The 25,843-nt window shown below is 45.4% G+C and overlaps 1 protein-coding gene and 1 long non-coding RNA gene across 2 annotated transcripts; both read right to left on the bottom strand.

Moving 5' to 3' along the window:
* Positions 1-770: 770 nt before the first annotated feature.
* On the bottom strand, positions 771-14,640 carry LOC146548503 (ATPase family AAA domain-containing protein 2-like). Its single transcript, XM_085263487.1, has 28 exons — positions 14,270-14,640; positions 13,473-13,561; positions 13,189-13,217; positions 12,551-12,635; positions 12,142-12,214; positions 10,633-10,711; positions 10,426-10,551; positions 10,187-10,253; positions 9,612-9,683; positions 9,354-9,462; positions 9,103-9,218; positions 8,505-8,679; positions 8,135-8,223; positions 7,806-7,965; positions 7,468-7,558; positions 7,060-7,374; positions 6,883-6,985; positions 6,378-6,564; positions 5,982-6,167; positions 5,766-5,901; positions 5,486-5,682; positions 4,591-4,750; positions 4,122-4,244; positions 3,960-4,031; positions 2,587-3,048; positions 1,765-1,886; positions 996-1,124; positions 771-846 (listed from the first exon to the last, which is right to left on the bottom strand). The coding sequence occupies exons 1-28, from the start codon at positions 14,405-14,407 to the stop codon at positions 814-816; spliced, it is 3,723 nt and encodes a 1,240-aa protein (XP_085119613.1). The 5' UTR covers positions 14,408-14,640; the 3' UTR covers positions 771-813.
* A 594-nt stretch (positions 14,641-15,234) lies between these two features.
* Positions 15,235-22,960, bottom strand: LOC146548502 (uncharacterized). The gene is made up of 5 exons (XR_014890568.1): positions 22,937-22,960; positions 21,730-21,786; positions 16,924-17,190; positions 16,682-16,768; positions 15,235-16,024 (listed from the first exon to the last, which is right to left on the bottom strand). It is a non-coding gene; the product is annotated as an uncharacterized LOC146548502 (long non-coding RNA).
* Between the last annotated feature and the right edge of the window lie 2,883 nt (positions 22,961-25,843).

The raw sequence follows: 25,843 nt of genomic DNA, 5'->3' as shown, positions 1-25,843 counted from the left end.
ATAAAAGTACGCGCAAGCGCAATGTAGATGAAAGGAAACTAAGAAAATATATTTAAATGAAAGCTAATGACGATCACTTATCAGCACTCAGCTCACCGTGGCATCGAAAAACCACTAACAATGTATAAAAAGACTTTATTTTGAAGAAAGCGGAAGCGTCTGTCAGCGTGCTGAGGTCAGTGTGTGACATTAATTATTTTTTATTTTTTAAATATACACACACATATGAGCATGGGGGGCACGAGCAGAGCCTTTGTGGTTATGTCACATGGCTGCGCTGCGACTTTCAGAGTAAAAGTACCATCACACACACACAGGAGAGAAAATCCACCATCATACACTGAACTCTAGCCTTACTTACAAATCACTAATATCATTTATTTTATTTAATACTAACGGATTCATGTGAGAAACTGAAAGAAGCTCTTTGAGTCTGAAGCCCTTGAAACTGTTTCCAGCTCTCTGTAAACACTCAGATACTAACGTTTCCCAGCATCTGCATTTCTGTCAACTCTTCTGAGGCCTGTGACCCCAGCTGCATGTTTTCATGGTTTTATTCTGTGGTTTCGTGCTGGAGTCGCATGTGCAGGCTTTCAGCGGTCAGCTGAACAGGAAACAGACGGCGGCTTCATTCACGCTCACAGAGACTTTATTAAAGCGACATCAGACAAACAGCATGGAGATAAACATGGTATTACTGTTTGAAAAGCACTGCGATAAAGCACACCTGAGAGGAGAAACTGAACGATTCCTGACGAATGAACGACGCGTTTGTTTGAACACTGAGGTTTATTGAAGTCGAGCTGCTGGAGGTCAGGAGAATCGATCGATTTCTGTCTTCATTTCCTGGAAAGCAAAAGTGAGAAAACTGAAAATGTGCTGTTGGTGTCTGTGCGCTGCAGGCTGGAGGCTGGTACCTGATAAAGTAGCTACTGTAATCAGTTATTTATACTGAGGTCACATGAGCGCCCTCTGGGTCTCTGTGGGCGTCGTACCTGCAGCAGCTCTGCCTTGTTGCAGTTGTCTCTGTGTCGGTAGATGCACTGAGCGAGCCGGGCGTAAAGCTTCTCCAGTGGCTCCACCTCTGCGCCATCCGTCTTCGCCACAGCTCTCCTCAGGAGCTCCTGGAAAACAGAAACCAGTTTGAGGTGGTGCCTGCAGAGGCCCGTGGGGCCCACGGCCCCTGCTTTATTCATTACTGGCTGCTGGGGTGGGGGAGGGGATGCTGTGCGACTTCCTGTTTGTTTCCGGTCTGAAAGCAGCTCTTCAACCGTTGGTGCTGCAGACTGAAGATGTGAGCAGACAGCTTCCTACAGTCAGACGTGAGCAGATTCCTTCATGTTCAGCTTCCTGACGACTCGCTGAGAGCAGACGGAGACGATGAAGAGCTTCCTCCTCATCGTAAAAGGACAAACTCAAGGCGTCTGACTGGTAAAGCAGGACAGCCGCAGCTTCTTGTTCCTCATGTTTGTCAAGTATACTTCACTCTGTATGTAAACTCAGACGGACCATCCAGGTATGAAGAGTGAAACGAAGCTGGACATGTAAATCTGCAGTTACGTTAACAGCCAGCAGGGGGCTCCAGCTGTGTCTGTGACCTTGTTAACTCTGCGTTGATGGGTTTACGGTCACACTGAGTACAGTGTGAAGGTTATTCTCTTCACGCTGATCCAGGATCTGCTCACTGATGAACGCTGGCTCTAATGAACACAGCGTCACGTTTTATTCAGTCTGAGCCCCTTAAAGAGGCGAGCTGGGACTCACCTTCAGTTTGCTGCGATCGACGATCAGCGGTGGAGTTTCTTCCTGCTGCTCCGGCCTGTCCCGACTCAACACCTGCTCCAAAGCCGCCTTGTTGGCCCTCGACTCAGACTGTTCGCTCTTCTCTGAGGAGGAAGACAAGCAGAGGAAGAGGGCATTACCCTGCAGTGCCTCCCACAAACAGCCAACTCTATGCCTTCACAGCTGGAATCAACCAGGTTATGGCAAAAAGAAATGACTGGAGTTTTCAGCTAACGGTAGACATCATTTCCTTTGGGATTAATATTCTGATTTGTTAGAAAGCTGCAACACACACACACACACACACACACACACACACACACACACACACACACACACACACACACACACACAGCAGCCGTGTTATTGGTCAGATAATTTAAAAAACACCACTCAGCGCTGCGTCAGAGGAACTGCAGTGTTCTCATACCTGGAGGCGGAAGCTAACAGGTCAGGTCTGATTGGCGTGATGCAGCCATCAGATTTACAGATGCAAAGCTCCGCTGTGTGTGTGTGTGTGTGTGTGTGTGTGTGTGTGTGTGTGTGTGTGTGTGTGGTATTTACAGTGTGTGCTGAACCACAGAGCCGCGTTAGCGCTCCTGCAGTGCGTTTCATTCAGACTAAAGCAGCCGGCTCTGACACCTCACACGCTCCTCCTGCTCGATGCCCGGAGCGCTGCGGAGCCTCGTAGCGTGAAGCGGCGGCCTGTAGAAGCTCGATCGGCAGCGGCTGCGCTCTGAAGCGGTCCAGTGAGTCGGTTAGTACAGCGAGGCGCTCGCACTGCTCGTGCTCACGCGCACAGACCTAAGCTGTCCGCGGTCTGGCCGTTCAGCACGGTCTCCGGGCCTGGGAGGGTCTTTGATGAGCGGGTTTGACGCACGCCTACAGGTACGCCATCAGCCAGCTGGCGATGAACCGGCTCGGTGTGGCGGTGATACCCGTTCGTGAGGACTCCGTTGTGGGATCTTGTGATGCGGTTTGGGGTGCGATGGAACCCACTCAGGCCGCCGTCACTGCTCTCTGATGGGCTGGACGAGCCAGCACCAGCAGACCCGTTCACCGCTCGCCGTCCAGCAGCTCTGACCTCCTCCGCACTCGACTCAGAGCTGAACTTACTGGACATGGAGGAGAGGGAGGTGAAGGAGGAAGAGGAGGAGGATGGGACTGGTGGCTCCTCCTCCTTCTTCTTCTTCTTCTTAGGTTTCTTAATGACGCCGGTGCTCCACTTGGACTTTCGGGGCCGTCTGTAACGTTTCTTCTTACGAGCTGGAAAACAGAAGTGGGGGTGGGGGTGGAGCGGGGAGGAGGAAGAGTAAAGGTCATTAGAGAGAAAGGTCACTTCTCGTCCTCTCTGCCTCTTCCTGTCCTCGCCTGCCCTGCGGCTCTCACGTTTGAGCAAACACTGTGGCTTCCTGCTCTCGCTGCTTTCGCTTTCACTGAGACGTTTTTAAAAGCAGCTTTTTGCTGCAGCAGCCGAAAGAAGCGCCAAGCTCTCTGTTCATCAGACGTTTCACAGCGTGAGACGAACCCGGAGCCTCAGTCCTGCTGCGAGTCTGTGAATCCATCGTTAACATGACGACTTCTGTTTTACTCTCATTTGATCTAAAAGCTGCTCTGAGGAGGCGATCCCAAAGAAAAAACACATTTCTGTAGATCCACAGACGAGGAGAATCAGCTCGCTGGCTGACAGACGACTTTAAAACTGATTCATTACTTAAGGTTTTTATAAAGTTTGATGGTTACAATCTTATAAAATCGACTGTTTTTGTGATTTAAATGTCATCTTTTTGGCATTTTGTGAAAGCAGCTGAGTTTTGAGAACTTCTGAAGAATATTTTTGGAGCAGCCTGATGTCCTAATGTTTGGTACGCGAGTCCAGACTCTGAAACAGGAAGTGAAACTGGTGCACTCATCAACTGTCACTTCTCTCTCACGGACCAATTAAAAGTAGGGGCGGGGCTTATCAGCACTACTAACAGTGGCTGAGGAGAACCTGACGGGTGGTTGACGGCTCACTGGTGCACACGCTGACGGTGATCAGACCTGATGTGATGTCTGCTGGTTTGCTCTCACGTCACTCATATTTCTAACAGTTTTGTAAAGCAGCTGCTGACGTCTGTGACTAACAGTGCGCAGAGAGCCGCCCCCGTGCTGTTTCAGTTCAGGGGTGAACTTACGTTGGAGAGTGTTTCTGGAGAACGCCGAGCTGCAGACGCCATCGGCCTCCTGCGGGTTGGCCACCATCAGAGCTGTCACCAAAATAAAAGTCTTAATATAAAGTTTGACAGTACACTGTTAGCAGCAGCTGGATGAGGCGTGAACATCTGGCTGAGTTTCACCTCTGTGGATGCGCGACTCTCTGATCTCCTCGCAGACTCTCTCGAAGTCTTCGTCCAGCTCGTCTCTGATGATGGCGCGGACCGTGTCCTTCAGGGCGCACGCTCGGTGACGGATGTTGCGATCTGGCACATGCACACGCACGCACACGCACACACACGCACGCACGCACACACGCAGTAAAACAAACAGGTTTTTTATCACCTTTCCACAGGTGAGTCCAGCTGAGAAATCTGCTTCTGTTTAGTTCGTCTCTCCTCAAACAGACGCAGACAAACAGAAAACGATTTTTTTTTTCCCCACCCAACAGCTGAACTTATAGCCCCGCCCATTGTGGAAATGTTTCCACCTGGAGACGCCTGCTCCGTCTGTCTCATACAGACAGCAGAAGAAGAAGAAACTTAAGAAAAGGAAGGAGACTGTGGGGCAGAGGACAAACCAAGAGAACGGTCACGGGTGATGTCGTCTCACCCATGGGGTCGCTGTCCGGGTTGTACTCCAGAGCGTTCTTCCAGATGAAGTCAGCGTCCGCCATGAACTCGCCGACGGTGACGTACTTGTGCTGGTCGATGTTGGTGAGCAGGGTGGAGAGGTCCATGGGCTTCTTAATCACCATCAGATAGTCGGGGACCTGGAGGAGAGGAAGGAGGGTTTCTGCTGTTGGTGTTTGGTTTGGCCACTCGGGGGCAGCAGAGACAAATACTCTGGGCTGATTCACAGATCGAACAGGCGAGAGCGGCAGCGTTGTTTCCGTTTTATAAACCCCTGGTTGGCCTTCCCCTGACACCAATGAGCCAATCAACAGTCAGAACAGGAAACAGGCCAATCATGATGTCATGCACGGTGTCGGCGTGTGGCTGCGGTCTGACGTGATTGTAGTAAACATTTCTGACGTTTGCTCCGCGTGCTGATGGGAAACTAAAATCTGATTTAGTGAATGCTGAATGTGTGGATTTGTTCCAACATTCTATTCAATTTTATCTATACATCACTAAATCACAGTTGCCTCAAGGTGCTTTATCTGGTAAGATACGAACCCTACAATAATATAAAGAAAACAGAACAGCCCACAGTCAGACGACCTCATGAACAAGCACTGTGGCGACAGCGGGAAGGAAAAACTCCCTTTTAACAGGAAGAAACCTCCGACAGAACCGGGCTCAGCTAAGACGACTGCTGACCCGTGAGTCTGGTCTTGCCATCTGACCTCATCAACCTGCACTGAATCTGCTGCACACTTTTTTAATAACATGTACGGCGTGGAGCTGGGAGGAAGGCGTGAACTGATCCGATTCCGTTTGTTTAATTATTCACGACCTTAAAACTGAGCGGCAGATGTCGGCGTGTCTTTCTCTCAAACTCTCACCTCCTCGATGTCGACCGGTTTGGTGAAGGCTTTGAAGCGGCGGTCCAGAGACAGGCGCTCGGTGATGTTTCGCAGGAAGAGACGGAGCTCTCGCAGCACGTCCTCCTCCTGCTCCTCCAGGCGGAGGTGCTCTTGCGCCGACATTTTGCGAGGAGGCGGCGGTGGAGCTAGGGGGAGGACCTCCATTGCCTGAGATACTGAGAGAGGAGGAGGAGGAAAGAGTGAGCGATCTATCACACTCTGGGCTTAACAACCGCAGCATGAAGGCGGAGTCACACACATGTTTTTCTCTTAGAGGGAGGGGCCTCGGCCGCCTGGTTCAGAATGAGATCCTGGAAGAAGCTGGTCCTCTCCTGCTGGGTGGGAACTCTGAGGACGTAGACCTCCCCGTAGTCCTCCCGAAACAGGCTCTGAATCTGGGAGCAGCACAGCATCGAAGATAAAAACCTGTAAAACCTCCACGCACAGGGACACAGCTGAGGGACAAAGTCCTCACCTCTGGGTCCAGCTGCTGGAAGGACACGCTGCAGGTGGCGAGGAGGAGGATGGGGGAGAAGGACGGGATGCTGCCCAGCAGGCTGAGGAAGGATGCCCTCAGTGCCGGCCCCGCAGTGTCCCACCACTGCTGGATGTGCGGTATGTAGAGGATGCTGGGAGACGTCCGCTTGGCCTCACAGAACACCTGATCAGGGGAAAGGTCAAAGTTCACATCCTGAGACTGTCCGGCACAGACAGGCTGCTTTAAATAATTAAAAACATTACAGAGTCAGAAAGAACCACAGAGCCGCCTGTTAACACTTCTAAAATGATTAAATGAAGTTTTTATGAAGTGTGTTTATGTTTGTGTGCACATGCATGTCGACCTGTAGATGCACATGTCTGGAGGAGTCACCTGTGCACAGGCTTCCTCTGGCGAGGTGCTGCTGACACCAAACAGCACCGCTGAGTCCAGGCTGTGGACGGTGAAACGCTCCAAAGCGTGCAGGATGGCGGGGGCCAGGTGGGAGGTTTGACCAGCGCCAGGACGACCTGCCAGCAAGATCCTGGGGCGGTGAGACGTCGGCTGTTTGACGGCACTCCTACAGGTCGGGGGAGAGGATCAGAGAATGCAGCGTGGGGGAGATAATCGATGAGAGCACGCAGTGTTTATAGAGACCATCCCTGCTTTCTACATGACCAGTTGAACACATAAATCACGTACATGTATAAGTCATACCTGCGATACTGCAACGCAGTGTTTGCTGCGGCACCTTTACTGCACTTTAACACACAGGATCTAACCTCGGATCACAGGAATCAGTGAAAATGTGGCGCTTTGACCCAGCTTTAGACTCGGCTTCTGTTACCATGGTGATTCACTTCATAGTCACGCCCCTCAGGTGTGGATAAAGGCTCACCTGAAGAAGTGCAGGAAGGTTTTGTTCTTGGAGGGTTTGGAGATGCTGGGGCCCTCGTCTTCGTCAAACATCAGAGTGTCATCGACGATACCCGAGGTCAGGTCTGACACAGGAAACAGGAAGTTTGTAAACAGGAAGTGATGTGTAGACACAGCAGAACTTTGGCCTCTGGCTCACCTGGTTCCCTCTTCCTCTTCATGCCCTCCTCAGCGTGTGGAAACATCCTCTGCAGGGCATTGAGGATTTCTTGCAGGGCGCCGCCTAGAAGCAGGTGGACCACAGGGGACAGCGGTTTGGCCGGGGAGGCGGCAGAGCGGTGCGAGGTGGGCGACATCTTCTTCAGGGCTGCTGCAAAGTCGCAGCTGCTGACGGCGATGGAGGAGACGTCCAGCAGGAGCTTCTGGGACGTGCCGTAGATCTGCGGGTAGCGTCGGCGCAGAGCGCACAATGCCGCCTCGGTGCACACCGCCCTGATATCAGCGCCGCAGTAACCTGAGAGCGACAGAGGCTCAGGAAGTCAGGTTACCAATAAAAAAATTACTACATTTTCCTGAGACAAAAAAAAGCTGCTGCCATTTTTCTCACCGACACATTTTTCTGACAGTTCATCGAGAAAGTCTTCAGACGGAGGAGGTTTCCACTGCCGAGTGTGGATCTTCAGAATGTCTTTACGAGCCTGAAACACACACACACCTAAATTAAGGTCCCTGCTGCAGTTCCTCTGATGTCCAGCAGAGGCAGCCTCAGACTCCCACAGTAAAACTTTACAGCGGAAACAAACACGTTTACATCCTGATCCTGAAACAATCACTTCCCTTCATCACAACCGTGCTGGTAGATTTTTTAACACCAGCCCACACTGACACTGCAGAGATTATGGATGCAGCTGAAAATATATAAAATCTAATAAAGTAAAGAGTCACCTCTCTGTCGGGAAGGCCGAACAGGAACTCGCGGTCAAAGCGCCCGGGCCGCCGCAGCGCAGGGTCGATGGAGTCGAGCCGGTTTGTGGCTCCGATCACGACGACCTCCCCTCGACTGTCGAGCCCGTCCATCAGAGCGAGGAGCGTCGACACGATGGAGCTGCGAGGATTTCCATTTATTTAGTCTGGCACACGTTTCCTTTGTGTCAGGAATAACTTTACAAACGTTTACAAACAATCTACAGCGGCGGCGGCGCCTCTGACCCGTTACACTGAACCTCAAACTCTGACACCGCTGAGGTGACACGTGTGGAGAAGCTGAAACTGACCTGTGGATCTGGTCCTGCCTGCTGGATCGGACCGGAGCCAGACCGTCGATCTCATCGAAGAAGATGATGGACGGACGCATCCGATACGCCTGAGTACCCCACACCCACACACACCCACACACACCAACACACACTTTAAACCTGTTCACGATGAATTAAATGAATTTAAATTCACAGGGTTTGTTTAAAGAGTTTGATTTCAAAGTTTCCAGCACAGACACTGTCAGAGTATTAAAGTGCTGCTGACACAAACGGATGTATGCAGATACAGGTCACAGCGTCTGCTCAGAAGCAGCTTCTCTCTGCTCAGACTCATTAAACTCACTCAAATCATATTTCCTGCTTCAGTATGACTCAGGTGAACGTTTACCTGCTCAAACAGCAGCCGCAGCTGCCGCTCTGACTCGCCCACCCACTTGCTGAGGACGTCGGCTCCCTTCCTCATGAAGAAGGACACCTTCCTGTTGCCGTGGCTACACTCGTTGGCCAACGCCCGTGCAACCAGCGTCTTCCCCGTCCCGGGAGGGCCGTAAAACAGACACCCTCTGCAGAGAGACGCAGGTGGAGTGTGTTCACTGTGTAATCCGTCTTAAAAACATGAAGTCCAACCTTTGACCTCGGCCCACTCACATCATTCAGTCTCAGCAGGACTCAGTAACTACTACAGCACACATTTACCTTTGTGAGAAGGTAAACTCATGTCCCTGCATCAAGCATCACTCACCTCTGAAGGTTTCTTTATATATTTAGAATCTGGGGTACACAAGCGTGTATTCATATCTTTGTGGGGACCAAATATAGAAAGTTTACTATACTTGTGGGGACCAAAATTCTGGTACCAAAGAGTTTGAAGGGATTTTAGTCTCAGGGTTACAGTTAGGTTAAAGTTAGGGTAAGAGGCTAGGGAACGCATGACGTCTATTAGACGTCCCCACAAGACATGAATACCTGACGTGTGTGTGTGTCACCTGGGAGGCTGAATCTTGAAGTTGTCAAAGACCTCAGGGTAGAGAAGGGGGAAGACGACCATCTCCTTCAGAGCTGAGATGTGACCTGACAGACCCCCAATACTGTCAAAACCCACCTGAGGAAGGAAGGAAGGAAAGGAAGGATATAACAGGATCAGGTGGAGAACAAAACAACACAATGAGAAGATTTTTCTGTGAATCATGTGTAAAACACGAGGTCACAGGAGAACATATCTAAGGTTTAATCTCACAGATTGGTCGATGGCCATGGGATCGATGTCCGCCAGGCCCGCTCCTGCAGCCATCTTGTCGTTGCGGGTTTCCAAAAGGTTGCCGGTACGCAGGCTGAGTGGGAGACAGCTGAGAGGGAGAGACAAGTCTCAGTAAGACAGGCAGCAAACCACATCTAATCTACTCCATACGCCTCGTGCTTCACAGTTAAAAGCATTGATGATGGACGATGTATCAGGAAGTGGTTTGATGATCCAATCAGATTGGCTGTCTCTGACCTGTCAGGGGCCTCCTCCTCTTCATCATCAGAGTCTTCATCAGACTGTTTGGACCAGGCGCTCTTAGTGGGTCTGCAGGAAGAAACAGAGACCTGAGTGTGACAGATGAAGGTGAAGCATCCAACAGGTGAAGTTTTGGTGATGATGATAAGATCTGTTATTCCTGTAGTGAAGGCGGTGATTTTACATCACCCACCTCTGCACTGTGTTTGTGCTGCTGGAGCATTTTTAATGACATCAGCTGACCAACAGCATGGCTGCTGAGGTTACAGCACTAACAGGGCTGAGCTCCAGTTTGGTGAAATCGTAGGACTTTAAAAGCAAGTTTGTAAAGGTTTTAAAAGCCAGTGATGTCACAGTTTAGACATCAGTCTACGGTGGCCCCTCAGGATCAAACGATACAGGAACATTTGTGAGGGAAAATTAATAAAAACAAGAATGCAGAAAAAGTGTGACTTGAGTTTTCGAGGGTTTAGCCTGTGTAGCCAACCTGCTTCAGACTACATCATACTTCAGCGTTCAGCTGTGTCCTGCTTTATTTGAAGGAGAGAGGAAAGGCGTGTCCACGCTCTGACCTGAAGGCTGCTCTGCGGGTCATGTTCGCTCCGGAGGCGCTGACCGGGAAGGTTCCTCTCAGGACGTCTAATCGATACCAGAGAAAACAAAATCATCAGAGCTGGAGCTTCAGTACGTTTCAAGTGTGTGGTTTTATTTTTCTCCTGAAGAACCCGTTGTTCACCGATTTGTAGTCTTTTAGGGTTTTTATTGTATTACTCAGCATGTACAGACGGCGTGTTTGGAGCGGCGTACTGACCGCTGGTCGGGCCTTGGTACAGCGACGAGGCTCGGCTCAGTTTGGCATCAACGTTGTGGCCGACGCTGCAGTTGCTGTCTTCATCTGCTGTTACGGCCTTCCTGCTGTCCTCGTCAAAGCCCGCCCCTGGAGACACCAGAGAAGACGTTTTTACCACCACGTCTCCCTCTCGTCATCATTCCTCTGCTCCTAACCATCTGCACTGACCTCGGCTGTCCTCGCTGTCGCTGAGCTCTCCTCGTAGTGGGACTGGTGTTTTACTCCTCTGGGCTTTAGAGTAGATCTTCTGCAAATGTATCAGTTATTAGGTGTGTAACGATCAGTTAATCATCCCTGTGTTTATCCAAGTAATGCATCTGATTAAAGTGACCAACGTGACAACGAGGGATGGGACTGTTTTTGGACATTTCACAGATCAGTTAACTCGTTACTGAGGAACATTTCAGAACCGCTAATATAAACACAAACTCCCACTGTGGACACAGAGCTGTGGGCCTGTGTGATGTCACAGCTCTGACAACTCAGACATTACACAGATCCATGAGTAGAAGAAAACTTGACCAAACTGAGAGTTTCAGGCAAGCTTTTGGTTCACTGGGATTACTGCACATACAGACTCATTATTAGAAACCTGACTGATGTGAACATCCACGGCTGGGACAGAAGATCTGTGAGCCTGCTGTTGTTCTCTGACAGGATGTAAAGCACACGCCACACTTCACACACTCTGATTACAAACGTCTCAACGACTCTCGTTGTTTTACTCATTCAGAGCAGCAGAAACTCCATGTGAGGAGGAAATATGAACATGTGGGCACAAAATAAGGGCTGGTGCTTGTCGGCTGCTTTCCAATATGGTGCCAGCTGATATAGACGCTGCCCCCTCCCCACAAGCCGCGAGCAGTGGGAGGGGGGCTGGGTGCAGCCGGGTCCACCGCCCTCATAAAGACCTGATAAGAGAGGCAGCGCCCACCGAGACGGCGGCCTCAGCTGAGGGTTTACAGCTGACTCGGGATGTAAACAAACTCTCAGCGTTGATTATCAGCGTAAAAACATAAACACAGCTCCTAACAACAAAACACGACACAGCTCCACGGCAACAGTGACGCCACAAAGCGCACACACGCGTGTGCCTTTATAAACACTGCAGCTGCCTTAGATGTTTGTGTTGCAGTGCAGTCTGGGTAATGATGCCAAAAGGTTAGGGTGAGGGAAACATGTCAGTGTTTTCTATTTGATCCTTAAAGAACGAAAAAGACTCGGACTGTTTGTGATGATGGAGACGATCACACTGACCCCAGAACAGCTGGTGACCAGCGCACAGCTGTCTGTATCTGAGCAGACTGTTTGGGCCGATGTCACTCCTGGTCAACGGGGTCGTGACCTTTGATGACCTCTGACTTGTGGCAGAAAATACTTGACACAGCGTCTGGTTTGAGTCCTCGCTTATACAGATCAGCATCTGTGAGCTCTTTAATTACAGTACTGTGCTGACCCTCGTTTCTTTATATTTTTCTTCCAATGAGCCAAAAGTCTGAAAAAGGTTTTCTTTGTCACTCATTTTCAGTCCAGTCCTTCTACCCGAGCGTGTCCAGAGGAATGATTTTGCCTGTAATAACTGAGAACTGAACAGAGAGACGTTTCTTTGTGCAAACAGGCAGGATAAATACTTATAAATACTTATAGTCACTGATCCAGTCTAACGGCTCCACTCACTCCTTCCTTGTTGTTACTGAGCCGCCTCTTCTTCTTCATGCTGTCCATCCTGTTCAGGACCGACCTGGCGGCGCTGCAGAGAGAACAGCGTGGACGTCACCACGATTCAATTTACCATATTATCACAATCGTACAGGTTTGTGGCATAAAGATCAGTGCAAACACAGCGGACGGCCACTCTGAGCTGCTCAGGTTAAACTTCAGACTTTTAATGTATCAAAGACATCTGTGAATCCCAGCAGGGACGATCAAACACAGAGCTGTTGTTCTGTGTGCTTCTTTCTTTGGCTGTCTCAGTGTTAACAATCAAAGTGTCATTGATGGCATCATAACCTGAACTCATCTCAGTTTCTACGTCACGGCTTTTACTGCACGTCCATCACCTCACATGTCAGGAGGATTTTCTTACTTGGTGCTGATGCCGTCGAACATGTTGGAGGCCTCGTACCTGCTCGTCACTTTGGTCAGCCTCGTGCTTCTCCTCAGCCGGCCGCCTGACACGCACGCACGCGCACACACACACGCACACACACACACACGCACACACACACACACACACACGCACACACGCACACACACACGCACACACACACACACACACACACACACACACACACACGGGGGAGATACTACAACCTTTAATTCCTGAGCTCGTGTTTCCAGCTGATGCTGGACTGTTTTACATTAAGAGGTGTTTCTAATGTTGTGTCCAATGCATCTTCAATATGAAGTCATAATATTAGAGACGTGCAGGTACACAGCACTGATGGGTAAAACCACCACTGAAGCTCAGCATATTTTAAATACATATTAAAACCATTTCCCCTCATAAACATATAAAATATCAGGACTTTGAATGATGCTCTTACATAAATAAATATTCAGAGAAATGTTTTGTTCTGCAGCTGGAAAAATAATGGACCACTTTGTGGTCTTGCGCTGTTCCTGTGTGAGATGTTTTCCTGTCTTTGTGTGTAAAGTTTAATAAAGTGCACAGTGTAAACTCTGAGACCTTTCACGTCTTCCTGTTAGCGTTGTTTTTCTCACCTGAACGCTTCTGGAGCCGCTGAGATTTCCTGCCAACACAAAACCAACATCAGTGACAGTAAAATGAAAGCTTCACGTCACACACTGACTCCTGACCCACAGTTAGAGCCGGTTTAAAAGCACCGTTCACATCTGTGTCCTGTGGCCTGCAGTTGGATTGTTTCTGAGCGCAGTTCCTCCTGCACGCCGACACAGGTGCCATGATGAAATGTAATCGCCCAGCTAATCATTTTAGCTCTGAGCATGCTCAGTAAAACAGCTTTAACTGGTGACTTTTGTCTGACCTGATGACGCTTCCTGCTGCTTTCTCATCTTCATCCTCGGGTGTTTCGGAATCGGTGAGGTTCTGCTCCTCATCCTCAGATTTACATACCTGAGGAAGATGTGAGAGGTCGGGTCACTCGCACTCATTTGGAGGCGCCTACAGCACTACAAGTGATACACGCGTGATCACAGACATTTACACTCAGTGAGCTTCACACGACTGCAGCTAAAGACCAGAGGGGTATTTTACACATGTCACATGACCAGGGAGCCTGCTGCACCATGTGACCTTACAGTGGTTTACATGAGGCCGATGTAAAGTTAAGAAAAACAAAACAAGCGGCTGATCTCAGAATAAACTAGTAAAATATCTGCAGCGTAATTAAAAAACGTTTAGTTTCCGATTTAAACCCGAACACTAATGAAAATATCTGGAAGGTTTTTTAAAAAAAATATTTATAATAATAATGATAAAAATACGGTTACTTTTCTTTGAGATGTAATTTATACATTTGTTTTTTTAAACGTATTTCTTTACATTTCGTTCTCAGAGACTAAGCTTCGCTCTCACTCGGCGGCCATCTTTAAACACAGGGTTTTTATTTATTACCGGACTTTTACTAAAGCTCGTTAAAAAGCAGTGAGTGAGACCAGGAGGAAACTCCACCTGTTTACTGATTTTTACCAAAATAAGTTTGAAAAGCTGCCCCCGGTCCTCTCCCGGTCAGTTTAACGTTTTCCTCCCTCCGGTTAAACTGACGGTCATTTAAACGTCGCCGTGAGTTGAACCTTACACACCGAACACGGACACACTCACATCGGACCGTCCGGACTCTTGAATCCGGGGAGCGTTCTTCCTCCTCCGGGTCTTTATCTCAGATCGTGCCGGGGTCCCGGTGCTCGTGCTCGGCCCGTTTCTCCGGTCCGCGTCCCCTCTGCCTCGGAGCGTCACCATGGTAACGACGCAGGCATAAGCTAACGAGATTAGCCTTAACGACAAAAATAAAGAAGAAGCTCCGAAGAAACTCAGACCTCCGAGTGTCCGCCGGCTGTTTGTTCCCGAAGAGCGTCTCCGACTGTGGAGGCTCAGCTGAAGCTGCAACACACCCAAACACGAGCTCGATAAGCCGACAGACCGCACAGCTACACCGCTGTGGTTCAAACGCGAGGGTTCTGCCGCCGCCTGCTGACGTCACGCCGTAATGCACGTGGTGCGTAAACTGTTGATAATAATAATAATAATATAAATAATAATATAGATGATTTCAACGCTCTGTCCTGTCAGCGGCTGACTCTCAGAAGGATCGATCTGCGGCTGTTTGCTTTATCAGTGAAGATAATTAATTATTTTAATGAATAGAAATCCACTTTCTCCCCCCCCCCTGTCCTCAAACAACCAGTAATAATGGTTAAATTAAGAAATCTACTTGGAGCCTTAAGTTTTCAATTAAAATAAATCCCATCGAGTATCTCAAAGTACAGAACTGTGCAGCTAAAGTGATGCCACTTTATCAGCCACATAAATTAATTCAAAAGATGAACTCATTTCATTTTTCATGCTTCATATTGTCTTTCATTTTCCTACTTAAACACTCAGTACAGACACTCACTAAAATCTTTTTCTCTTTGCTTTCCTGAAAACTTCCCTCCAATGGGACTGCAGTGGTGATTCCTTTGTTTGTCCAACCAAACATCCAACAATTTAAAATCTACAAGCCACTGCTGCACTGTGGTAGTATTTTGTATGCAGGCAAAAGAAGTCAAATGTCCAAAACCTGAAAGTTGCGTTTTATGGTTTATTTATCCAGTTTGGCAAACAATAACAAAGATCCATTTCTGATGCTTAGTGCGGCTTCTCCTGTTTTGATAAAAAAACAAAAACCATAGGCCCTCCCCAGTGCATGCTGGTCCTATACCAGTCTCTTAATTTATAGAAAAAATGGCCCCACAGTTCTTCCTGACTGACTTAATAAGATAAACAACAAAACAAAACAAAAACATGATGCAAGTATTAACCTACAAATAAAACGTGTAAATAACAAAAGATATAAGTTAACCAACAACAAACTTTAACAAATTTCAAAATAATAAAAATAAAGAACAAATCGCTCCAACAGGGACTGCATGAAATTCTCCATCCATCCTTTTCTGGACACACGCTGCTCATGTGGTCAGTTTGCAGGGCTCACTTGAAATTACACCAGGAAACACAATAATAATGAAACAAGACTTATGAACAAACTGAGATAATTTTATTAAAATACATAAAATTCACCTCTGACCTCATGTGACGTTCACTGTGACTGAGGTTCAGCTTAAAGAGGAACGTTTTAAAAACTCATTTCAAAGAACCTCATTTCAATGCTGACTCATCAGTTTCTTGATCTGTAAAATGCATTAAAAGGAAAATATTCCACTTTTAAAAAAGCAAAAACAAAACATACTTAATGCTCTGCATTAAGTATGTTTTGGTAAATCTGGTGTTGTGTGTAGATCTGATGGAGACTTCAGGGCTTCACAGGACTCAGCGTCTCCAGCATACAGCTGTCAGTGACTCAGGTGTCAGTATAGTCTGCAGGGACAAGCAACTGTTTTATTTCATATTTCTTATGTTCAGCAAAACTAAAAATGTCTCCAATAAAACAAATATTTTGCTAAAATATATGTTGTACATTTCTCTTAATTTTCTAACATATCTCTTATTCCCAGTTCTTGCTGACCCCTGTGCTGCAGTAATGTGAATTTCCCCAGTGTGGCTTTAATAAAGTCTGGGTCTAAATAATGAAGGTTTAAAAAAAATAACTGTTTAGACTGACGCTGTATAAAACACATTTCATGTGCTCTGTGTTTGTCCTTCGATGTGCGCTGCAATACTGGTCCAGCATGTAACATTTGGCATTTTCCCCATAAGAAAAACAACAAATTGTTTATTTATTTGTATTACATCTGCGTGTGAAACACGTTTAACCTTTAACACACTGGCACCAGCTACATACAGAGGAGTGTTACAAGATGAAGTAAGTTTGGTAAGACATTCATCCGGATCATTTTGGACACAACTGTAAATGTAAATATCTCAATGTTTCGACCACATTAAACTTTGATACTTCCAAAATGAGATTGCTTGTTTCATTTTCACTTCCTGCCGACTTAGTTTCATTCTCTGCATATCCGACCTGCTCCAGTTTTGTTGATACTTCAGTGCTGCTATAACAGGAGCGTTACAGACCTGGGTCGGTGGTGTAGTACTCCAGATTATGGATCTCTGTCCACCTCCGCTGGACTTCTGATGGTCCTCTCCAGGGCAATGCACAGTCTGAGTAGAACAATATTAGATGAATTTCCAGCTTTATAAATAATAGATAAATTATGCAAAACACCAAAATTTCACAGTGAAACTCAAGCCCTCAATACATTAACTGACACAGCCCTAAGCAACAACAGGTCTGAAAACACAGAAAACTTTCTTACCGAAGTCATGCTTAATGTTCTGGTTCTTATAAATGACTTCATAGCTGTACTTAGACTTGTCATCCTTTGAAATCTCCACATGGGCTCTTATCTCCAAGGTGCCGTCTTTATTTGTCTCAGGGTCTGATCTCATCAGACCCTTCTCTTCAGTTACAGTCTCCCCGTTACGCTTGATCTCCACGTCGATGGCTCCCTGGCCTCTGGCGATGCATGTCAAGAGGATTTTTTCACCGTCCTTCGAATTCTGTGCATACGCCTCATCTTCAGCTGGAAGGAGAAAATGTAAAATGATGTAGGGGAGACCGGGGATAGTTGTAACGTGGGTCAGTTGTAACACTTCCAATTTCTCCAATCAGGGCTAAGTTTCAAATGATGTGACTCATCCTGTGCATGCCTAATTCAGTTCTGCTATCACACGTGAAAAATCAGCACATTTTGTCAAAAACAGACAATTTAACACCAAAAAAAGTAATTTGTATGCCAAAAAGTAAGTTTTTCTACTTTATTTCAATGTTTAATAGCATTATCTGCTTTGCAGTTAAACTCATCAAACTTAAATTATGTTATTTGTATGTCTATGGGGATATATTCTGTGTAGGTCTTTAGTGCTAATGTTTTAGCCGTTGGCTGTAATGTTAGCTAGTTCATGGCTATAGGAGTCTGGGTCAGTTGTAACAGCAACAGTCTGGGTCAGTTGTAACAGCAACAGTCTGGGTCAGTTGTAACAATAATGTAGATGTTACAACTTACCACACTTTTACTTTAACTTATATTAAGTTAAGTTGGGGCAACGACATCAGCAGAGAGAGGTTCACTGGTCGCTTTTGTATATGCGGTTAATGCCATTGGCAACACAATTCCTCCACTGTTTGTGTTCCCACACATACATTATGCAGACCACTGTGTCAGAGATGGACCAGTAGGAAGTACTGGTAGTGGAAATAAATCAGGATGGGTGCAAGAAACAGATTTCCTCATCTTTCTGAAGCACTTTGCAAACCACACCAAGGTAAGCCATGATAAAAAGTAATGGAATTGAGATGCTGGTGAACAACTACATTTTTTCAGCTTCATTGTTATGTTCAAAATTGGTGCAAAAGCTGTAGGTTATAATGCTCACTGAGCCAATGAGGCCAAACTCAAGGAAGACCAACCAAAATTAATGAAATATTCAGTTGCAGAAAATTCCAGAATTTGTCTTTTTGGGGGGTTGGAATATGTTCAAAAGCTGGATTTCTGCATTCTGTCACACACACACACACACACACACACACACACACACACACACACACACACACACACAGAGCTACATAAATGGCTCTAAGTGCATTCATGTGTTGAATAAACAAAGATTACATGTTAATGTTTTGTTAGTACCCTTATTTCATTGTGTTACATTTCACCCCAGGATATGTTACAACTAACCCAGACTATGGGGTTAATTGTAACATTTCACTCTTTGTGTTTGAGGCCATACCATGCAATGGGTAATTGTGCTGCAGAGAAAATAGCTGCACTATTTAATAGCAGAGACATGTAAATACTTTGCATTACATTTTGAATCCACTACCTTAAAAGAGCTCCAATTTACAGACAGAAATGTCAAAAATGTTACAACTATCCCCGGTCTCCCCTACTATACAACAATAAGTTCAAGTATGGCTGCACTGAATTTGGATTAAGCCTGGCAAGCACTTTGATGGAAACAATCTTAATGAAAGAAAGTTAACCTCCTGGACTGCTGCAGTCCTTCTAACAGAAGACTTAGCCCAGACTTTTATACCCAGTATTCCAGTATATATATGTTCCACGGTAAGTGTGACAAATAACGCACTAACATCAGTGTTAGTAAAGACTTGTGGAAATTAGAAGCAGCACTCGGTCATCTCAGGATGGACTAACACGGAGTTTTCTCTCGGTCCGTGGGGACAGTTACAGACAGGGAACATCTCGTGAAAACTATTTCCTCCTGTGTTTTGAGATGTCAGGCCTGTGCAGCAGGGTTAAAGCTCTAGAATCGATCAAATATCTTTTCTATCTATCAACAATAAAAAGCGAATCGATCATCTGAAATGTGCGTCACTCTTTACTTTCACTTTTAAGCCTCCTGCAGGACGGTCACTCACCGCCGTCCACGCGCAGTCCTGTCCCCGCGAGGACCAGAACCACCACGAGGATCATTCTGACCCTGTTCTCGTTTAGAACCAGTTTTATCCTCCTGCTGGAGCGGGGTCTCCGTGTCTGCCTGAGACCCACAGCTGCTCGCCTTCCTGCTGATGTTAGTGAGCAACAGCTGGAAGACATCAGCTGGATAACGGTTTCTATTTTTTTTATTCCCAGCTTTATTCTGGAAGATCACACACGGAAGAGCAAACCCTGGAACACCAACACTAAAAATAATAATACAAACACATAAAGGAGAGAACAGAGTGACTTAATCAGAGCATTTAAAATATCTTTATTTATTTTTATCAGTGTAAATATTTCAGCGTCATTTAACTTTTTTAGCTCCAGTTTTATTTTGAGTATCTGATGTGGTGTAATCTAACCTGTTTTATTGTGAAAGGGTCAACAGGAAGTGAACGTCGGTAAACCGGTGTTCTAACAAAACACCCTACTTGTGTTACTGCGCGTGCGCACAACTCAAAACGGCCATGTACGATGGAGGCATAAACCACGTAAGGTAGCACGGATTGATAGACATGGCTGTAAATCTACGCTGCGGTCGGACGTTTGAAAGGTTTCCACTTAGCAACCGTAGCCCTTTAAACCCCATAAAGTTAAACAGGCCGCCTGGAATGACGTCGTTGTTTGTAAAAGTGTCATAAAGTCTGTGAGGATGTGCTTTTGTCCCTTTTCTCAGGGATACCACTTCTTTCAACATCTGGTAGTTGTTTTGTTTTACTGAATGTTATAAGTGTGTAATAAGGGAGTAATAACGGGAACACACACAATGAAATTGACATTTTGCAGATTTTTACTGAATGGAAGCACTCAGATTGTACGTGAATCAAAGATTTAGAATTAGCGATTTGAACTTTGAACTATGAAACACTAAACAACAACAAATATGTGAACTTTGGCCCTGTAGTTTGTTTCTGGGGGTCTTTTTTTCTAAGCCCAGGCGTTTTTAGCCCCTGGTGGAACTCCAAAGATCAGTTCCTTACAAGCTGCAGACAAAGGACATCTGCTGTGATTGGTCGGGGTGAGAGAAACAAGACAGGATAAAGACATGCGGTGGAAGAGAGACAGAGGTTAATAGCAGATATGATTCAATGCAGAGAGGTCTGTTAATACATAGTGAGTGAGAAAGGTGACTGGAAAGGAAAAACTCAATGCATCATGGGAATCCCCCGGCAGCCTACGTCTATTGCAGCATAACTAAGGGAGGATTCAGGGTCACCTGTCTCAGGGTGATGCTGAAAAACGAGTTCATGTATCACACAGTGGAAAATTGTGTTCTTATATTTTGTTTTGGATCAGGCTGTGTGTTTGCATGATTTTATTGTGATATTTATATTGCATGGTTTTATCCTCATATTTATATTGTGTATTTTAGTGTAGTTGCACAATATTCTTTTAATCCACTGTGGACTAAGCGGACAGTTGTAGGCACCTGTGAGGTGGGGGCGTTCCCCGAGGCGGTCTATCAGCCGCCAAACTGACCTGTTAAGGAGGATAGTGAGCTGTGCTGAGGTGGGACAGAGTGACAGTTTGGTCCTACTGATGCTGAGAAAAATGTTCATTCGCTCAGGATTCTCGTCCTGACGCGTTTATCCTGCTGCTCCAGCACAAACCTGAGCTATAATCACGGTTCCTGCAGGTCAGCTGATCATTCTGATGATCGCACGAATCTAAAACTCACCTTTGCACAGATTTCCTGTGAAACTCTTCACAGCTGTGACAGTCACACCGTGGTCACATGACTGAACCAACCTGTGAGCTTCAACTATGAAGTGCTGACCTTAGTGCAAGAGCATCGTATCAATAATGATAATAACAATAATGATAAAAATTATAAATATCATTATAACGGGCGACCGTGGCTCAGGGGGTTGGGAAGCGCATCTGTAACCGGAAGGTCGCCGGTTCGATCCCTGGGCCCTCTGTCCTGGTCGTTGTGTCCTTGGGCAAGACACTTTACCCTACTTGCCTACTGGTGTTGTCCAGAGGGGCCGATGGAGCGATATGGCAGCCTCGCTTCTGTCAGTCTGCCCCAGGGCAGCTGTGGCTACAACTGTAGCTGCCTCCACCAGTGTATGAATGTGAGAGTGAATGAATAGTGGTATTGTAAAGTGCTTTGGGTGCCTAGAAAAGCGCTATATAAATCCAATCCATTATAATGATAATAATATTCAATTCAATTTTATTTATATAGCGCCAAATCACAGAGGGCCCGGTGGCGCCAGTGTCCGGCAGCCTCGCCTCTGTCAGTGCGCCCCAGGGTGGCTGTGGCTACAATGTAGCTGCCATCACCAGTGTGTGAATGTGTGCGTGAATGGGTGGATGACTGGATATGTAAAGCGCTTTGGGGTCCTTAGGGACTAGAAAAGCGCTATATAAATACAGGCCATTTACCATTTACAACAAAAGTCGCCTCAAGGCGCTTCATAGTAATAATAATAATGATAATAATTATAATGATAATAATTATAATGATAATGATAAAAATAATAATAATAATGATAATAATTATAATAATAATGATAATAATCATATTTTTCATTAAAACTTTATGAGTTTCTCCAGGATGACTTTTAACACCCAAAGTTTGATCCTGTGCAACTATTAATAAACGATACTTACAGGAGACACCTGAGTCAGAGGCGGAGTCAGAGGCGGAGTCAGAGGAGCTTTGAGAGTCTGAAGGAAAGAAATTAATTCAGGTAAACTTGTGAGTTGAATATGTAAAAATAACAATATCACGATAAAAATAATTAACATAACTTTCATATTTACGCACCACTGCACAGTTGAAAACACACAAACTTGAAAAACTTAAAAAATAAAAAAAAATTGCTGCACAACCAGTAAATTTTTAAGCTAATGTTCAGGAAAAGTATTTCCTGTTTAGAGTTCAGGTTTGACTTTTCAAGTGTGTGTAACTTGACAAGCGATTTGTTACAGGTAGTAATAAAATAAACTACTAACTCTTTTACGCTGTGTCCGCACCTACACGGGTATTTTTGAAAACGCAGCTGTTTCGTCCACGTAAACGGCGTTTGGAATCACCGAAAACGGAGATTTTTTTTAAAACTCCTTTTTTGCGTTTACGTGTGGACGAGGAATACAGAGTTCGTCACACAATGTCAAAGGTATGTGCCTTGTTCACGTCACGCTGATCGCACCTTATTTTTTTCCTATGAGATGAACTGCAGAATGGCAGATAGAGACAAAACACTGTTAATCTGACTGTCTGCAGGTTTTACACGCTTACGTACACAGATGCAGTTACTGTCCCTCCATTTACAAAGGCAGAGGCGTCATGTGTGATTATTTTACATGTAGTTGTTTTTTTCTGTGTAATAATATTTAACATTGCTATCAATGCATTTCTTAAAAATTGCCTCTCTGTGCAAAATAGGTTTAAAAACAAACAGCTGTGAGATCCTGTTTGTTCGTGATTTAAACCGGGGAACAAATCGTGGCAGGATCAGCCTGATGTTATTTGTATCCCGCTGTAACTTTACTGTATAAAGAGCAAAATTCCCAAAGTGCAGACGGTCTGCACTTTGGGAAGCTGTCTTAGAGGAAGAGGACATTTTTAACAAAAGCTTCTACAGTGGGGCAAAAAAGTATTTAGTCAGCCACCGATTGTGCAAGTTCCCCCACCTAAAATGATGACAGAGGTCAGTAATTTGCACCAGAGGTACACTTCAACTGTGAGGGACAGAATGTGAAAAAAAATCCATGAATCCACATGGTAGGATTTGTAAAGAATTTATTGGTAAATCAGGGTGGAAAATAAGTATTTGGTCACCTCGAACAAGGAAAATCTCTGGCTCTCACAGACCTGTAACGTCTTCTGTAAGAAGCTTTTCTGTCCCCCACTCGTTACCTGTATGAATGGCACCTGTTTGAACTCATCATCTGTATAAAAGACACCTGTCCACAGCCTCAAACAGTCAGACTCCAAACTCCGCCATGGCCAAGACCAAAGAGCTTTCGAAGGACACCAGGAAAAGTATTGTAGACCTGCACCAGACTGGGAAGAGTGAATCTACAATAGGCAAGCAGCTTGGTGTGAAAAAATCAACTGTGGGAGCAATCATCAGAAAATGGAAGACATACAAGACCACTGATAATCTCCCTCGATCTGGGGCTCCACGCAAGATCTCATCCCGTGGGGTCAAAATGATCATGAGAACGATGAGCAAAGATCCCAGAACCACACGGGGGGACCTGGTGAATGACCTGCAGAGAGCTGGGACCAAAGTAACAAAGGTCACCATCAGTAACACACTACAACGGCAGGGAATCAAATCCCGCAGTGCCAGACGTGTTCCGCTGCTGAAGCCAGTGCATGTCCAGGCCCGTCTGAAGTTTGCCACAGAGCACATGGATGATACAGCAGAGGATTGGGAGAATGTCATGTGGTCGGATGAAACCAAAGTAGAACTTTTTGGTATAAACTCAACTCGTCGTGTTTGGAGGAAGAAGAATACTGAGTTGCATCCCAAGAACACCATACCTACTGTGAAGCATGGGGGTGGAAACATCATGCTATGGGGCTGTTTTTCTGCCAAGGGGACAGGACGACTGATCCGTGTTAAGGACAGAATGAATGGGGCCATGTATCGTGAGATTTTGAGCCAAAACCTCCTTCCATCAGTGAGAACTTTGAAGATGAAACGAGGCTGGGTCTTCCAACATGACAATGATCCAAAACACACCGCCCGGGCAACAAAGGAGTGGCTCCGTAAGAAGCATTTGAAAGTCCTGGAGTGGCCTAGCCAGTCTCCAGACCTCAACCCCATAGAAAATCTGTGGCGGGAGTTGAAAGTCCGTGTTGCTCGGCGACAGCCCCAAAACATCACTGCTCTCGAGAAGATCTGCATGGAGGAATGGGCCAAAATACCAGCTACTGTGTGTGCAAACCTGGTAAAGACCTATAGTAAACGTTTGACCTCTGTTATTGCCAACAAAGGTTATGTTACAAAGTATTGAGTTGTATTTTTGTTATTGACCAAATACTTATTTGCCACCCTGATTTACCAATAAATTCTTTACAAATCCTACCATGTGGATTCATGGATTTTTTTTTTTTCACATTCTGTCTCTCACAGTTGAAGTGTACCTCTGGTGCAAATTACTGACCTCTGTCATCATTTTAGGTGGGGGAACTTGCACAATCGGTGGCTGACTAAATACTTTTTTGCCCCACTGTATAAAGTATTTACTTGCTTTCAGGTTTTATTCAAATGTTAGTCTTTTCATTTGTTTCCCCACTTTTTTCCTGTTTCAAAATCAAACACCAGTTTGTGAGAAGATTATCTTCTTTTTTTTTTTTTAAACAGGCATCGGTTTTGCATTGGCTAATTTGCCAATTGTATGTTACAAATGTTCTTATTTTAATATTCAAAAATGTTTTTGCCCAAAACACATGTGCACTACATGTCAGTAAAAATACTATGCAAATATTGATGTCCTTGAATGCTGAATAAACACTGACTGATTGTATCTCTTGTACTTTATCAACGCAGTATCTAAAAACTTTGCACCGTAGTGGTTAAAATCTCATTCTAATAAGAGTTCAAAGCGCATTCGGTTATTAGGTTTACGGGGTTATTGAATTATGGTTAACGGTTGGTAGAATTTTTTTTTTAAACATTATCTGCCACCCTTCTCCAAATCTGTGCCCCTACCTGGCCCCCCCAACAAAAATTTTCTAGACACGCCACTGGCTGGGATGGTCAATTTGGTAAAGTAAATCCGTTGGGCATCTTTCTTCGCCTTTAGACAATAATTCTGATGTAAAAGAGCCAAACAGGACAGGCAAAAAAAAAAAAATCAAAGATATCATTACCGACTCGACCCTCCCATTTATCCAGGATTAATACCAGCTACAGCTTGTGTTCCACTTGATAAATGGACTTATATATGTGTAATCTTTCTCACATGGTGTGTCGTAAACAGTGACAGAAAAATGTCTGTCACAACATGTGAGACTATTTAAATTAAGGCAAAGCTAAAACAATTTTGAGATTTAATTTAAAAATTAATTTCAGCAATCTTATTGTCACATTTTGTTGAAACGGGTTTGTGTGTGGAAATATAGTCATTAAATGATGTTGAACAGCATTTTGAAAAGTACATTAATGAGAAGAAGCTGGTTTGCTGGACACGCTTTCTGGAGTAGAGCCAAACATTTTTAATTGTGGAACCAACAGCACTCATGACCTTGTAAACTTTAAATTTTATGTGATGGTGGTGCAACTTAAATGAATAGAACCACATTCAGCATTATGATCATAAATACTTTGCCTATTGGTGTTGTTCTGGTAAAACTAGGTAAATCTCAATCACAATTTTGGCTTCCCACAATTAAATAACCATAATGAAGTGTGTGTTCTGTCAATACAATGTGAAGCAAAAACAAATCAAGTACTGCGGTGTATACAGCCTAAATAGTGCATCAGTGCACTGAATTTATGTTAGTAAGGCCAATTTTTTTTTAATTCAGGAATTTGTGCAAATATGAACCAGAATTCTTCTCTTTAAATGACAATGCACTATAAAAGTTTGGTTACAAAAATCATAAATAATTGTAACAAATAATCATAATTATCATTTTGGGAAAAATTGCGTAGCCCTATTTTCATCTGATGGAAGTTCTTATGAGGGCTTTGGACATCTTTGTCACGGCGGGGTGCGCCGATGTATGTGGAAACAGGACCCAAAAGCAGATGATGACGAGGAA

Source organism: Mchenga conophoros, linkage group LG22, assembly GCF_057382185.1.
Source record: "Mchenga conophoros isolate Kocher_MC1m ecotype Shallow Benthic linkage group LG22, M_conophoros_male_GT1.1, whole genome shotgun sequence".
Classification (NCBI taxonomy): Eukaryota; Metazoa; Chordata; class Actinopteri; order Cichliformes; family Cichlidae; genus Mchenga; species Mchenga conophoros.
Note: the sequence above shows the minus strand (reverse complement) of the source record. Positions and strands in the feature narration are given on the sequence as shown.